At 38.8% G+C, this 17,957-nt stretch overlaps 1 protein-coding gene across 4 annotated transcripts in view; it reads right to left on the reverse strand.

Annotated features, from left to right (window-relative positions):
• Positions 1-16,478, reverse strand: part of LOC128025429 (BAH and coiled-coil domain-containing protein 1) — an 84,483-nt gene extending 68,005 nt beyond the window's left edge. For 2 of the 4 annotated variants that reach the window (XM_052611786.1, XM_052611783.1), the window contains exons 1-2: positions 16,260-16,477; positions 13,837-14,175 (exon numbers count right to left, since the gene is read on the reverse strand). In XM_052611786.1, the coding sequence (XP_052467746.1) occupies positions 13,837-14,008 (172 nt within the window). In that variant the 5' untranslated portion in view covers positions 14,009-14,175; positions 16,260-16,477. Of the gene's footprint in view, positions 1-13,836; positions 14,381-16,259 lie in introns of those variants that run through there. The other 2 variants (XM_052611787.1, XM_052611784.1) reach the window with 2 other exon arrangements.
• Positions 16,479-17,957: the final 1,479 nt, after the last annotated feature.

Genomic DNA, 17,957 nt, shown 5'->3' on the forward strand with positions numbered 1-17,957 from the left:
AAAACCTAAAAAGTCATTCAAAAAATTATTTGGAATTATATTTCTTACTATATATATATATATATATATATATATATATATATATATATATATATATATATATATATATATATATATATATATATATATATATATATATATTATAATTAATACATTTTATTTTTCTTTCTTTTGTTTATTTGTTTGTTTCTTTATTTCAAATTTTGTTCTACTCTAAAAGTAATATTTAAGACTGTATGTGTAGAATAAAATTTGCTTGTGAGCCAACATGAAACATTATTGAGTGCACTGAGGATTTGGATACATTTGTACACTAAAAAGTATAATCTATTAAAATGACTGGTTTCAAAGATTGCTAAATCATACAAATAAAAACTTTTAAATCTCTGGTTAAGAATGTAAAAAAAAATTCATTTAAGATAAAGTTCTAAACAAGTAAACATGAACAACTAGAAAGGTCATTGAAAGTGCAGCAATGAATGTGGTTTTTGCTGTTCAGACACTGTGTCAGATCTGTGTCACATGAAAAAAAATCTCATTTGAGACATTTTTAACTACAATGTGAAGCGAGAGAGACAGACAGAGAGAGAGAGAAGAGAGAGAGTCAGCAGTCTGTATAGTTATCCACTCGTGATCATCGTGTGTTCATGATTCTCTGTGTGTGTTTGAGTGTGTGTGTGTGTGTGTGTAAGGGTCATGTTAAAGTTGAGTGCAGTCAGCGAAAAGGTGAGAGTTCCCACCGCTTCCTCTAACAACCCAACACCATCCTCCTAATCAGACCATTTCAGGACACACACACACACACACACACACACACATGCAGGTCAACACAGTCATACAGTTCTCACTGTCTAAAGCCATCTCTCACTCTGCTTCCTCTCATCTTCTTTTTTCTTTTAAATGTTTAACCAAATTTTTGAAAATAGTATGAAATGCCATTAAAAGGTTGAAAAAAAAACTTCACAAGTACTGAAGATGACAATGGACTTTAATTACTGTTCATCAACTAATGTGGACTTTTTTTAATTAATACTTTTCAGATGTAAACTAATTATAAACTAATTTAACAATATAATAGCAATGCAATTAATAACTAACAGTTCAAGTTGATAAAGACAAAATGTGCACATTTGACCAATAGAGGATCTAAACGTCAGTGTGCCCTTTTGATTCAGTATAAAATGAATTTATTATATATTATTATTTGTGATGGATTTATTTTTATTTGTGATTTATTATTATTTCAAATTTGCCAGATACACAGAAAAAAACACAAACTGCTCAATTTTTCAGTGTGTGTGTCACAATGTTCCCTCTCTTTCCTCGTTCATTCCCTTCTGTTCATTCCCCTCCCTGTCGTCCACCTCCATCTATCTGCCTTTTAAATCAATGTGTCTAATAAAGCCATCAGCTGTGCTGAAATATTGGGCAAACATGCACTCAATCAATGCATGCAAATGCCAGCCATCCATTCAGGGCCCTTCTGAATATTGACGGCGCTGCATGGGCGCATCGTTCTGGGGGTTTGTGTATGTGTGTGTTCGACAAATAAAAGCAGAAGGAAGGACACATGAAGGGTTGAGAGAACAGGGAAACCCAAGATAAATGTGTTTCATTTTCTTTTCTCATGGCTCCCAAATGGAGAGAGAGCAAATGGTAGGAAAACCGACTTCCTCTCGAACCGACCTGGAGGCCACAAACATGCCCCTGTTTGAACTTCTGCAGAAATGACATTCACCGTATGAGGAAAGGCAAGGCTGATATCAGATCTGAGGTTAAACGCCTCTGAAAATGAGAAGATTTGAGTGCTATTGTAGCATTGTAACCTTGAGAAAACACAATGCAGCAAAGAAGAGACACTGTACGCTCTAAAGAAACGATTTCTCCCACAAAACATAAGCCAACTGTAAGGAAAAAAGTCAGATTCATTTGGAGCAAGGGTGAGCTCAGACCTGCAAGATCTGTAGGAGAGCCTGAATAAGCCACCTGCAGACAGTCCTTCCAATCCTGGACAATCCCACGAACAGAAAATAATATAAAAGAGTAAACAAAGCCGATTTATTGACCTCAACCTAACCTTTGCATTTCCCTGTTTTATGATAAAGGCAGTAGTAAATACTCTGGTCAGTGTGAGAACTCTCTTTTGAGACGCTGACCCAGAGTCAACAGCTGAGCATTTAGCTCGTTCTCTCTCTAACCCCACATCTACACTTGAACTGACCATGAAAACCAGACCATTAAATATCTAAAAAATAACAAACTATACACAAACGTGTCAAAAAGGGGAGCTCATTTTAAATTTGTGGTTGGTAACACTGTCCTAATTCATCAGGCAACAATTTTCGTCTACAGTGCACACAGCAAATTCTTGTGGTTTTTGAGACGCATTTTGCCAAATGACTATTTTTACATAGCTTCTTAAAATGCAGTGTTCATGGTGAACAATATACAAAGACATCCATCAGATGTGTGTGCACATGAACCAACAACTGCAACAAATAACACAAATTGGCTAAAAAAAAAATGCACACAAAAAAGAAAATAAAATTATATAAAATGTTTGTTTGTTAGCTGAGGTGGACTGTGTCTCATTGATTTCCTTGCAATGTAGACACTTGCGCTAACAAACAGATGCCATGTTGAAAATTCTCTGCATAAGTGAAGTGAGGGGGGCTCTGAAGTGCAAGACTTATGGCTCTTACCAATGCTCCACAAAGAGGATAAAGAGTTAATGAAAGAGTATAAAGTGCGACAACTTAAGAAGGCACATGCTGAAAATAAAGACACAGAGAGATGGAGGAGAAACGAAGTGAAAGACATGAGCAGGAATAATATTGGTAATATTCAGAGGGGAATGAATGTGTAACTATAAAGGAAATTGAATCACTTCTGCAGATTATAGGTTAAGGATCAAGGCTGCATTACAACGGTGTGTTTGTCTGCACATGTTAAACAGAAAGTGTATTGAAGGTGCTGTAAGCAATACGATGCATGAATTGCGATTACTTCTCAGATTTAGCTGAAATAACTATCCAAAGAAATTATACCTCTCTCTGGGACAGCCCTAGGCTGAAAGGAAGCCTTTTTTTTAGCCAATCAGAATCATTTCTGCAGGTAAATCATTTAGTACATTCGAGTAGTTTTGGAAAGAGGGTGTGGGAATGAAGTTAACAACAAGGCGGATATTAGCAAAACAGTGCCTTAAAATTGAGTATCAGACTAACAGTTGGAAGTGACATAGAGAGCGAAAGAGAACAAGATGTGAGTGTAAGAGAGCTACAACTTGCAGAGTCACACGGAGAGCTGAATCACAGCCAAAGGGAAGTGTGTATCAGCCAAAGTGTAATCATAGGCCAGTCTCTTGGCTTTTAGGGGAATTAAAGACTGATTGAATGGTCTTTACAGTGGAAACATAACATTGGGCCGCCTCACCGTGTTTGTCTACTCGCTGCAACAGCTGGCCGAAACACTCTTCTAACCCAATGAGACGAGCCAATTTATAAAAAGAGTTGCACTAACTTTCCTACAAACCAGTACTCGTTCTATCCATAGATATCCGTCAAGAAGCGAGAAGAGCAGTGCTCCTGGCACCCGGGATGTGGAATTACAATAGCCTCGATTCACGCCTCACATCTTCCCCTCTTTCATCAGGCTGGACTGACTCCATGTCCTGAGCGTATTTGTGTGTGTGTGTGTGTGTGTGTGTGTGTGTGTGTGAGGGGGAGATGATAGGGGATGACTGTGGGCCTCTGTGTTGTGTCCACAGCTGTGTGTAAGGCTCCTGACCTCCAAGCAAAGCCCAGCACAGAGGAGCCACTATCTGGCAGACATGATAGAGGACAGGCCAGGCCAGCCAGACATGCTGAGGGAAGGACCGTAAAGCCTGAGAGACAACACAGCACCCGGCCACAAGGCCTTTGATAACCACTGGCGACTGGAGCCAGCACGACACACATACACTCATATTGTTAATACAGACAGACACACACAACATACATATCTGGGACAAACACACAAACAGACAAACATGCATTTTCACAAGTTCATGCACATGTTCAACAATAAAATTAGCAAATTGAGATGAGAGGGATATTTCACCCAAAATTAACATTTTGACATAACTTACTTTTTACTTGCTACATTACTATCATAAATTGTATTTATTTATCTTGAAAGAAATTAATTCTTTTCAAGCAAGCAAAACTGGCAGTGAAAACTTACATTGTTACGAAAATAAAGCCTATATTAAATTTTCTATTTTTCCATTCAAGCTTCAAAAAATGTGACAGTGAAGACGGGAGTAAAGGCTGCTAAAAATGCAGCTTTACCATGACAGGAATACATTTTTAAATATCTAAATAAAATACAGTCATTTTAAATTGTAATAATATTTCACAGTATTACAGTTTTTACTGTATTCTACAGTGAGCATAAGAGACTTCGTACCGACCCCAAACTTTTTAACAGTAACATATGCTTCATTCATTATAGCTCTATTCTATTAATTTAGTCAACAATTTACTCAATAACTCATTATATATATATATATACTGAACTTTTCAGTGCCTTTTTAGTTCATTTTAGTTCTCAGTTTGGTTTCACTGAAGTGTCAGCTTTGTGTCAGATATCTATCTGACACAAAGCTGACACTTCAGTGAAACCAAACTGAGAACTAAAATGAACTAAAAAGGCACTGAAAAGTTCCTTTGGGAAGAATAAACTTGAGCTCAAAGACAAAACTATGAGGAAAAAACAAGGTATGCAGTTGAGTATTTTCTTTATCATTGCAAACACAATCTCTAAACTGTAGGCAAATTATTTATGTGGCTAATTTATTTTCGCCTGACTTCCGTCAGCTCCCTGGGAACTGCTTATTTTCTTCATCATCAGATGCAGGATGTTGATTTGAAGGACTAGAACAGGAATACAAGAATTATTGAATCAAAATATGCCTGATGAATGCCATAATCTATTGCGTAGCATGCATGAGGCTTGTCTTGTTGCAGCAAAAGCACTATTACATTGATGTGTCTCATGTAAATGCATCTTATAATTACAGTACTAATGAAAACATTTCAAATGCTGTGAAAGGAGGGAAAAAGGAATGGCAAATCCGTGATCAGAGCTCCTCACATTAATGAACATGCACTGCTGTGAACCCTTCAGAAAGTCATTACACAACTTTCCCTTTCATTAATCAGATCTTTCTTTCCCCAAACTCTCAATTTCTGTTACTCTTTTTCTTTTTCTTTTGCCATTTCTATCTTTCTCCATCACTATCTCTGTCTTTCATTCACATGGTTCCCTGTACCCTGTCCCACCGTCTCTCTCTCTCTCTCTCTCTCTCTCTCTCTCTCTCTCTCTCTCTCTGCGGTGTTTAATGTGCCGGCGGTGTTTACACCCCAGACAGCGGGTGCAGCACTTTAATCTTGGTGTCTACATGACATCAGCACTCTCACTGAAGCATAAACCATAGTGGAAAGAACACACACACACACACACACACACACATATACATTATATTCACACATATATCACTTGCTTTTTTTCCTTTCTTGTCTTTCTCTTTCTTCCTTCCTCCTTTCCTCTCCGTTTCCTTGTTTCCGGTCCATCCATCCCTCCTCCATTTCTTCTCAATTATTCTTCCTCACACCTAATTCTTTGGTAACCTTCCTTCCTTTTCTCTTTCTTTCCATTCCACCACTTTTCTGACTCATTTCATGTTCTTTTTTCTTTAATTTCTATCTTTTCCTTCCTTTTCTTCCCTGTCCAGTCTTCCTTCCATTTTTCTACCCTTTTCTTTCTTTCTATTTGCTTTCCTTCCTCCTTTCTTATTTCCTTCTTTTCTTTGATTCTTCTTTCCACAACCTTTTGGACTCCTTTATTTTTAATTTCCTAAATATCCCTTTTCCTTTATTTATTTTTCCCTCCTTCTTTGTCTTCCTTTCATTGTCTACCTTTTCTCCTCCTTTCCAGTTTTCTTTCTTTTTTTCTTCTTTCCTTTACCGCACCTTTCATAACAGTTTGTCCCTTCCTTCTGTTCTTCTTTCTTTCCATTTCCCTAACTTTAATTTTTTTTCTGCTTTTCTTCCTTTCTTACATTCCTTTCATCCTTTTTTCCTGTTAGTGTTCTCCTGTTCTTTCCTAATGTTGTCTTGTATTTCCCCTACCTTTCCAGTTTTTTTCTTCTTCCCTTCCTTCTTCCTTTTCTTCTCCTTTCCTTTCTACCCTCTTCACACCCTGATCCACACCTCTATTCTGGGGTCCAGTGAAAGATGAGGTCTTCTAATCCCCCTCTAACCAACCAGTATCAGTGTGAACGTGAGGCTCAGAAACTCCAAACCCAGAGAGGGATTACCAGCAGCCCTGAGTCTCATTCTGCCCTGCAAACTATGACTCAGGAGAGACTTATAACAGCACGCGCTCTCATATGCGCCAACCCCATAAGCTGCATCATCTTTAAAAAAAAAAAGTCAACTTGTTGAATAATTGCCTACTTGTCAATAAGCAGACACTTTCATTTAAAGCTGTTTACAGTACTTTAATTACAGGGACAATTCCCCTGGAGCAAGCTCAGGTTAACTGCCCTGCCCAAGGGCACCGTGATCCTCAGTATCGCTGCAGTTCAGGGGTCACCCCTATCTGGGAACACACCTGTTTGGGTCGCCAGCCCAGAGCTATTATCACCAGGCAACCAATATCCACTTATATGTGTGTGTGTGGGTCTGAATGTGCATAAATAAACAAGTTTACTGACATTAGCCAATTCATTTTCAAAGCTAGAGATCTGTTTTTGGGAAAAGAGTGATAATAAGGGTAGACTCTTATAGACTTTCACACACACACACACACACACACACACACACATCAACACACTGACACCCCACTTTCCCTTGTCAACGGCCCCTCTGTATGTAATCATGCATTCCTCTTCAATCCAAATCACAGTTATTATGTTGCCATACTGATAGCTGTTAAGCATGTTTGTGTCCTAATTGAGCCGACTGTGACCGCACAGTACACCTGACCAGAGATCAGCTGCCAAAGCTGGACAGAACAAAGCAGGCAAGCCAAGCCATACTGCATCCGTTTAAGCAGTTTAGTGTTAAATCGAAGCATTTTAGGAGACGAAGTGGTGGGGGGGGGGGACTCTTTTAGATTATTGGAATGAGACCCGCATGTTTTGACATGTTATTCGCTTCACAGAATTTGACTTGTGGGAGGAGTGAATCTGAGAATTTGTCTGGTCAAATAAGGGGTTCGTTTTTCTGTGCATTCTGGGTAAAAATGGCAAGGCCGGAGTCCAGAAATAGAACAGGGGCTATTATGGGATGCATGGAAGGCTGGCTCCGTGTTCAGGCATGACTGTGTGGTCACGGTGGTCACGGCACTGTCTTTCCCCACAGCTAGCCAACCTCCTGCTGAGTCTGAAAAACACTAATCAGAACCAGAGAGAAAAAAACAAGCAAGTTCTTGCCTAAAAGGAAAAAAAAAATAATAATAAAAATGCAAACAAAAAAGATTCAGGAAGACGATTAGGGAGGGATGAAAGTGAGAAGGGAAAACTTTACAAGCAATCAAAGCACAGGCCAAAACACAAAGGCTATGCGTCAACCGGAGAACATGAAAATATTGAGGCATGTGGCCCGAAAGCAACAAGTCAATCTCAAATTAAAGCCTTCGCTATAACGAGAGAGAGGAGAAAGAGAGGAATACAGAAAGAGAGAGAGAGAGAGAGTCCCTCGAGACTGATTAATATTGAATTCCTGATGCTAATCTTTGTTTTGAGCTTTTTTTTCTTTACTGGTGTGGAAGCCGATGTGTCCTTAAAAAGCATGCTTTATGTATATTTAATGAAGGCTCTGCATACATTTGCAGCTCTCGTCTTGCTGTGTGGTATCCCACCCTCGCATGATCACATACTGTCACATACTGTGGAAGATACCCAAATATCAAAGTATTCAATGTGCCTATTATAATAGTCACATGAATATGTTTAATAATGCAAAATAGTGAGTAGCATAGAAAAAAAGGTATTCAATTATAACTACATGAATAAGGTAGTCAGTGTGTGTGTGTGCACCTGGTACATACAGGTGTCAGATACCATTGCAGCATAAAATCCTTGATGATATTTCCTGATATCATCTTAGTATCTAATGGTGATGAGCTCAGCACAACTGTGAAATTGCAGGTGCCAAGGTGGGACGATCCGACCTTGTTGAGAACACACAGACAGATTGATTATTGATCACTGTATGCACACACACGCAAAAAAACACGCAGAAATTATACAGCATCCATGATTCAGAACACACGTATAACCCCCCCACCCCACCCCACCCTCACCCCCCAAAAAAGGTGGAAGTGTGTTTTGTAGGTCATCCTAGCATACACAGTCATGCCTGTCACTAGATTCCTCGTCCAATCACACATCCTCACCACAGAATTGAAACACTTTCAAGATTTTGTTTTTGCAGCCCATTTAAAATGTCACTTTTCTCTTACTATCAGACATCAAAGCCAGTGTGGAGGGCTTTTGTTTTCTAAGCCAAATCCCAAAATTGTTTCTTATTTACAACAAATGCAGGCCGAGTCAAAAATTGGACTTAATAATGACAGCAGTGCATGAGACAGTGCATGAGGGAAAGAGTGCGGGAGGAGAGAGAGATTCCCCACATGGTTAAAATATGCTGTGTTGGTTGAGTCCATCAGTTGAGGTGTCACAATGAAAAGTATCTCACAGGATGTAGCAAGCAGCATGCAAGTACACACACACATACACATGAAAGAAAGAACACATTCTGCTCAAACTCCGCACAAAACTTGTGAATTTACAGGGCTCAACAAAAAAGATAGTCGCTGGCACGGGTCAGTGTATGAAATATCTGAATTTCTTTTTTAAAATACTAAAAACAGACATTATAAATAGTTTGCTGTAAATTGTAAAATAAAAAGAATGTATATTCAAAAATGTATATTCAATTATATATATATATATATATATATATATATATATATAATAAAATAAACAATTCCAAATAAAATTGATTTTAGATTTAGATCAGAACTACTCACAGAAATGTAAACCACTTAAATCAATATAAACCAATTCCCAAAGCTCTAAAAAAAGCCCTTACAAGTTTCAGAGAAGATGCGTGTAACATCCTAAGGGAAATGTGTCAAAATGAGTGAGATAGTTGAAAGAATCACATATACATATAATAAAATGAAAAGAGAAAAAAAATGCTGGGTGTTAAACTGATGAAATCCAAACAGCAGTGTTGACGAGTCATGAGAGCTGTTCTCTTGTGAAAAAAAAATTGAGCCAGTAGGAAATGGAAGAAGAGGGGGATATTGAGAAAGAAAGAAAGAAAGAAAGAAAGAAGGAAGGAAAGAAAAAAAGAAAGAAAGAAAGAAAGAAAGAAAGAAGGAAAGAAAAAAAGAAAGAAAGAAAGAAAGAGGGAGTCTGACAGCTGTATAAATGAGCTCTGTAGCTCATGGTGCCCCAGAGTACTGCTTCATTGTTGTGCTGATCCAATGCACAGCAGATGAACCCAGGGTTTAAAAGTTGAACTGTGTGTGTACGAATCAGTGTCTACCGACCCTTATTTGCTTGCATCCTTTAACGGGTTTAGCTTATGTGTGTTTTTGTGCGATTGTATCTGTGTGCATATTACAAGCCCTCCCACTGAGCATTTTTTATCCCAGTCAGTTTTCAAGTATCAGTTGCAGAAATCCAAGTTGGAAGGGTGACAATTTTCGGATTTGGTGTGAAAACACCATATCATCTGTCAGGTGCATATTAGGTGCATGCATATCTGACTTGCCATGCATGCATTCACAGTTCCTCATTTAAACCCTCCTGCTTTGCATTAAAAAATATTTGTAAAAACTTTTTTTAAATGTACTGTTTGTACTGTTTGCCTTGCTCAAGGGCATTTCAGCCATGGGTATTGAGGGTGGAAGAGAGTGCTGTTCATTCACTCACCCCACCTACAACTCCTGCCAGCACCGAGACTCAAACCAGCAACCTTCCAGTAACTAGTCCAGCTCTCTAACCATTAGGCCACACCTGCCCCATTTCCTCACTTTAATGCGTTCTAAAACTGACTTTCACAAAAGATTTTGAAGAACAGTTTTTTTGTCCATACAACTAAAGTCAATGCGCTGCAAAACGAAATTAGAAAACATTTACTTACTTCCATTGTATTTGTGGAAAGAAAAAAGTAATGTCATAAAATGGCACAAATGCAATGACACAAAGGTGACAACATTATAAAAGATTAAAATATGACAGAACTATTTTTAGATGAATGTAGGTGAACCGCTTCAGCTCTTTTGGAACGCACCAAGTTGGCCTGATCTCATGACTTTAATACAGCACAGCTGTGCTTTTGAGAAACGCGGCCCTAATCAATAGTCACAGGCATTGAAAGTGATGATATTCCGGGCGCTGAAGCGGGTAATACATATTTTATAGGTGCACATAAGAAGGTGTACGTATCAAATATTAATAAATGATTTTCTGCCGACATGGATGACGTGTAGATGCATTGTTTGAGAGGGCAGCGGTGATGGGTGCAGACGGACGGGGTGTTGGGACTTGGGACTCTCACAGCCTACTGAGGCACATCAAACAGTGAAAGAAGAGAGTGTGAGGTGAAGGGGTGGGGTGGGGGGCGATGTCGCTTCTGCCAAAGAGGCTCTGCAGAATCACACACACATATATACAGAGCGTCGTACACTCGCGCACAGCACTCAGCTGGCAGGCATAGTGAGTGGCGGTGGAACACGCCAGGCTCTGTGCTACCAAGCAGAGGTAATTGGGCCAGATTACCAACCAGGTGGAAGCATTCAGCCTCTCTTTTCCTCTTCTCACTCTCGCTCTTTTATTCACTTTCACTCTTTACTCTATTTTTGGAGCAGCGAAGGAATTTTACGCCATTTCAGAAGTTATCGGACAAAGGTGGAAACAAACACAAACGTTCATGCTAAATCAGAATCAAATTCCAAAGACGCTGTAATTTATTTAGCACTAATCCATAAAAGTGATCCGTTACAAGTCAGGGACTGTGCAGAGAAAGGCACAAGTGAAAAGGAGAGAGGAATGAAGAGATATACTAACTAGACTCAAGCGAACGCACTAATTTAAACTACGAGCCCTATCAAAGGCGAAGAGCCTGGGGGCAGCAGGGCTGCACCGCAGAGGAACGAGTGGACGAGGAGGTGAGACAGCTTCGGATCAACAGCAGCAGCAGACACGGCATTGTTAAATCAGGACTCAAGGCACACAGAAGCGGAGAGGAAGTGATATGAAAGAAGGCCGACCAAAGCTTGACAGGCAGACCACTGCTCGTGCAGAAACAAGACTGCTATGACACAAAGCTACAAAATCACTCTGTAACGCCGAAGGTGAGGGCAAACGAACGCTTGGATGACTGTGACAGACGGGGTGCCACCTAATTGAACTGCGGGTTGCTGTTAATTGTAACCGAGAAAAACTATCATTCTGTCTCTCAGTCTATATTTGTATTTTTGTGATTCAGTTAAAGGGTAGCACTGCAGTAGGCCAGAATGCATTTCTGACGTATTTTCACAGTCATTCAATTATTTTTACACACTCCTTCCATCCTGCATTCTGCACTTTTGGGAATACAGTTTATAAGTGTGATTGTCTGAAATAATACATTTCAAGTAAGAGGAATTATATATATATATATATATATATATATATATATATATATATATATATATATATATATATATATGCTTAGCCTTTATCCCATCATTACATACAAAATTACTTTTCTCCCAGTATGATGTAAAATAATACTACAGTATCATCGTAGGCCTATACTACCTATTCTGCAGAAAAGACACCTGTGTTGATTAAAAAAAAAAAAAAAAAGAAAGCAACAGCGGAAGAACATGAAATTGATACGCGCGCAAACGCGCATACTCATACACACATACACAGAAGTAATGATGCTCCTGTATGGCATGAGCTGGCCTTGAGGCAGACGTTACAGACATCTGCTGAGGATATGGAGGAAAGAAAAGAAAAAGAGAGAGAGAGAGAGAGAAGGAGGGGGTGAAAAGAAAGAAGAAAAGGAGATCGTACTGTACACATCAGCCCCGCGCACTGCCGCGCTGCATTTGATGTGCACGCGAGTCTTCAGCAGCACAACAAGATCCATCAATCCACTGGCGGTGCGGCTTTTAAAATCCATTCAGCTCGACGATAGTCGTCGAAGAAATAGACAATGAACCGATTCAATACATTTGAGATGAAAATTAACGACAGGGAGATGTACATTTACTCGAAAGCTATTGTAAGAGGCTGTATGTTTTATAGAGTTTATCTTGCGGACCTTCGCAGTTTGTCTCTGTGTGAGGTAAGAGGACGGAGTTATTTGTGTAAGGAACAAATAAAAATACTTTAAGAAGGCAGTGGTGAGGGTATAGCAACGGGAGGCCGAAGAGGAAGACAGCCGCTGACGACCCCTTCACCGTGCGCCGGGGACCGTCGGGGTCAAAGGGATCGCGCTGCTGAAATTTAATTTGAGCCTCAATTTCATTGAGAAACTTCATCATTCACACAGCAAACGTTGTGCATGGAACAGGACTGAATGACTTCAGCTGAGTCTAAAACACAGCGAATGTAATGTCTCATTCGTATTCAACTGAAAAGAATTCATACACACACACACACACAAGATAACAAGTCAAGGGTTAATATGAGAAATTATAAGTGTTAAGCTATAGGCCTATGAAAATAAAAAAATAAAGGGGAGGGGGATATATTTACAAGCTTACTGATTAAACAACACCAAAGAGTTTAATTTAATTCATTGTTCATAACTATTGAAACTGCTGAAGTCATTAGAACACATCAAAAGGGTAGTTATGTTTAATGTTATAAAAGAAAAAAGAAAACTGTGGAATTACGTACATACTGTGATATTCTCTGCATGATTAACAACAGAAGCTGAATTCACAGACTGATGCATTCATGTGCACATACATACGAACTCGTTAATAACCAAAATGCTAAGTGTACCTCTATCCCAAATGTACTTTGAAAGCTGGAGACACTTATTAAATCTAATGCATGCACTGTCAACTCATTCGCACCCCGTCACATCACCGCTCAATATAGAAACCGAATTTTCTGGTATCACAGATGCCTCTTTTAGCGCGCGCGCACACACACACACAAACACACAGTGCTACTGACCCCAATCTTGGAGTATTCTCGAACCACAGCTAGCCCACTTGTGTTAACTTTAAGCAGCTATGGCAGCAAACCGCTCAAACATGCACCTTAATAATTAACAGAAAATCATGGGGATTTACTAGAATAGATACTACCGAAGAACTTATTTTGTCAAAGAAGACTGATCTCTGAACTGATCTCTGAATGAGCGCGAAACAAAGAGGGCAATCCAGCTAAAGTAACTGTTCATTATCAAAACAGTATTCATTAAATCATCAAAAATAAATGTACCAAAAATAAATTAAAGTGTCCAAAAATAATTATCTAAGTTTTATTTTATTTTCTAATACCGTTTGCACTGCTTTAAACTAGAAACAACCAGCCTTTCAGCTCCTGACAGAGTTTATGCAAGTAAACTGTTCAATGAAACGCTCATATTCAATCAGATTTGACTATATGGAGTCCATAGCAATTGCTCATTTCCAAATAAATACCTTAATTTCCCAATAAAATTAAGTATTTGTAGCCTAATTCCACTTCAGTGCGCTGCTGTGAAAAGATAAAGGTTTGTTTTAAAGGCACTGAATTATCCACAGTAAAACAAACATATTACTTACCTGAATGTGGAGGCATCGGTATGTGTGAGGGGTAATATTTTCCAGGCTGAAAGTGACCGGGATGCTGCACAGTCGTGTGCCCGGCAGGAGTGATCCTCGAGGCGCCTCTGTGAACCAGCGCGCCTCGCTCAGCCAGAAGGTGCGGCGGAGGAGCGAAATCCCGACCTTCCATCCCGAGAAAAAAACGATAAATCCGAAATCCAGAGCGGGAAACCACGAGAACCGATCCGAACGCTGCCCAGATGTTATAATCCCGTTAAGAGTTTCACTTAGGTCTTGCATTCAGCACAGTTTTGGCTCTGACGGCCAAAAAAGTAGGCTATGTCCCAGTCATGTTTTCTGCAACACAAAAATCATAAAATATAGTTTAAATTACAAACTAGTTACACGAGCGAGTAATGCAAATCCACAAGATCGTATCATGTTATCCTTCAGATGTGTAATGGAAATCCTTCATTGAAAACATGAATGTACGTCCATTGCTGCGACTGCTGCCTCAACAAATTCTCCGCTCGTTTCTTTCATCTCACCACATTTGAGCGAGCTTGCAGCACACCTCCACTTTTACACGGAAGACTCACTGCAGGCTATACACCATTCACAGAAAGATGCCAGGATCAATACATTCTTACAGTATCTTCAAGCCTATATGGAAAACCAAGGACATTTTAACCAAAAGAAGGGGAGAAACTGACAATGCAAAACCAATCTTTCTGTCTTTCACCCACTAGACATTAAGAAACATTAACATTAAGAAAATCTATAATCGCTGACGTTTGGTATGACTGCGTTCATTACAAACACCAATTATAACTATAAATGTAATTTATTTATAAATGTATTTAATTGTCATTCCAGTTAATGAAACTGCTTTGTTCATCAGATAGGTTTTCAATAACAGTACGAGGTTAACAGCACGGCGTCTATAGTTCACCTTTGGCCTCCAGTCCTTAATTTTCCTAAATCACGGGTACAAGCAATATAGTATGATCGTCATGGTAAAATGGTGCATTTAAACAATTGTCAGACGCTGTTTCTAATGCACGAGATTTGTTTCAAAACATCCTCATGCTTGCGACAAGGTATATTTTTTTCCAGACTAATGGAAATTGTGAGGTAATAAAAGAAAGTCTGCAAAACAGAATTACAAAAACTCATGCTCATGGTCGTAAGTGCTGTCCTCATCCCACTGAATCACAGATAAGGAAACAAATACATTTTGAGCAAGTTTGAAAATCTATAGCTGTGCTTTCCATTTATTCGAAATCACGTTGGAAGTTCCCATTTGGAGTGAAGGATGGTTACTGGGCGAAACTGAAATTGCTGTAGCCCTATACTGCTCTCATTAGAACACAAAAACTGAAAATAGAGAGAGGTTATATAATAGTGAATGAATTGACACAAAATTATATATATATATATATATATATATATATATATGCACACACACACTCAAATAATGACCATAAGATTAAATTCCTAAATAATGAGCTCTCTGAAGTACAGAATTGAATATAGGCTATGCAACGTTTTTGCACTGACAAAGGACATTTCAGCAAACATGTATCATGTCTGTGACTTCATTACTTTATTTAAAGAAATTGGGCACAAATTTTAAAGCATGGGGTATTTTAACTCAGTAACCTCCCAGTTATAACCAAAGCCGAAGTTTTAACATTTATTGGGATCTGAGATCTATTAGATTTGGCTCGGCGGACGGACGGGAGGTGAGGAGGAACGCATGACAGAACAGGCAGAGGGATTTGAAATGTCTTTTTAAGCTCTGATAAAAGTCAGAAAATTTTATGAATCATGGTATAGCAGTGTAAAATATGTATAATAAAGGCCTACAAAAACTAAGATTTAATTAACAAGCCTATGCTCAGTTGTAATTTCACAAACAACTGCCCAATATCTGTTCTACATGTAAACTGTAGAAAGGTAAAAGCGCTTATAGGTCAAATTAGCCTACTTCTGCCAAATTCACGTCCATTTCATAGCAGTTTGCGAATCCATGTCTTTACAAAAAATGATTTTTCACACTTGTATTTTATCCATTCTTGGTCAATAAGACACTAAGGCCTTCGCTCTAAATACAATTCCTTCTTTATTCAGAATGATGCGGTAAATAGTAGTTCAGAATTACACAGATCTTTTATTATTATAGTAATGATCATGACGATTATTTTTTTATTAGCTATTGTTGTTTTTGTTGTTGACATCATTACTATTGTAATTATTAGTCTATTTTTGTTCAAGGAAAGCAATAGAGTTAGATGAAATTAATGGATATTTTTCTTTCACCCCTTTGCAATAATTTTGAACAACGCCAGATGTTCTTAAAAAAAGTAAGAGCAGTTCTTGAAGGCAAATGTTTATTATTGCACGCATATAAATGTATACAATATAAACGAATTACTTACTGGTAAGTTATTCCTTGTAAAACAGTAAATGGGTTTTAAAAAAAAACATGTCAAAAAATACGTTAAATAGCAGAAACAGAATAAAAGCATATGGAAATGGTTACATCCTAGAGTCTGCAGATTGCAGTGGGTGTGCAGTGCAAGTTCGGAGATGCAGCGTAGTAGTAAGAGCTTCTGCTGAATCGAGCCCCGTACAAGCAGTCAGAGGCTCTTTCCTGAATGTGCTAGTGCCACTCAGAAAGAAGAAGGGGAGGTGACTGGGGGAGCAGTCGCGCCCATTGGTCTAATACCTACATGTCAATAAGCTCGTGCAGCGCGCCCCAGGATAAACAGTGGCTCCGATTGGATGGCGCTCTGAGCCAATGGCATGTCAGCTGGATCAACTAAACAAAACGGCGGGCGCTTTATTTGAGCTTTCGTGTCTCGCTACGAGTTCAGTGTGAGGCACGACCACGTGGTTACTTATGCAGCCTAGAGTACCATTATTTAAATTACTTCAAACAAAGGAAGAAACACAATTCACAACATTTGAGTTTCCTCCCTGCTTTAAGATGAGGAAAAACAAGCTTTTATGCAGATATGACAAATTATAAATTGCCAGCATGTATTGATGTAGCTACTGTGGGACAACGTCATCTAGTGTATAAAACCCCAATTGAGGAAAACTAAATATTCAATTGAAAATATCACCAACCAAACACAAATGAAGACATAAGAGCAATGAAATCTCTCAATTTATTTTCTTTCTTTTTTTTAAACCATTTTGTGAATTATACAGTATTACTGAATTTTAAGCACTTCACTGCACATTAGGTTTAAGGAAATGACAAACAAAGCTCCAGTCAAATTTACAATAATAACCCAGAACATAAAATGATGTAAATAATCAGTTAAAGCGAAAACTGTGTTGCAATGGCAAAGGAAGGGTTAAAAACCTGGGCCTCGTCCTGAAAATTGTTTGATTGGTTGGCGTATTTCCAGAGCGCTGTCAATCATAGAATGTAAACAACGCTCTGATTGGCTGCTGTCCAGTCCGCACTGGGCTGCCTGAAAAAAGCAATTACTGGCCTTGCGGTTTCAAGGCGGCCCAGTGTTGGATGATGAAAGGAGATAAGGAGGGGCGGTTTCAAGGCCTCCCCTAGGCGAACCTCGTTGGCCCCAAAGCTAAAGGAGAGTCAAGAGTGACTTAATCAAAGGGAATGCGTTAAAAAGGTGGAAATTACATGTTGTATTAAATTTAAAGTAGGCCTATAGATTCTTGGATTTATATCGCTTAATTCAACAGTAACATGATAATTTTAATACATGGAATCTAATAGACTAAAACAGTAGAAGTCTGGAAATGAAGGCAAAAGCGAGCAAAACGAGTAGGCGTAGGCCCTATTGAGGATTTTTTTACGATGAAATGTGAAAACTCACTGACTGAGACTTCTATTTTTGACGGGATATTAAATAACAATAAGTAGCTAGATGGCCGTAAAATATAAACTAACAATTACACGCTAATAATGAAACTGTTATAGCCTACGCCGTTCTTTTCTTTCGGCTACAAATGCAATTCAGCAAAACCTTGGTGAGTGAACGCCACCATCACACAAACCTAACGGCAACTTCAGCTAGGCCACTGGAAGAACAGTAATTTCATGAATATATAGTGGGCTATATGAGTTTTTGTTATCAGCACCGTCCCATTGTAAG

This window comes from Carassius gibelio, chromosome A12, assembly GCF_023724105.1.
Source record: "Carassius gibelio isolate Cgi1373 ecotype wild population from Czech Republic chromosome A12, carGib1.2-hapl.c, whole genome shotgun sequence".
Classification (NCBI taxonomy): domain Eukaryota; kingdom Metazoa; phylum Chordata; class Actinopteri; order Cypriniformes; family Cyprinidae; genus Carassius; species Carassius gibelio.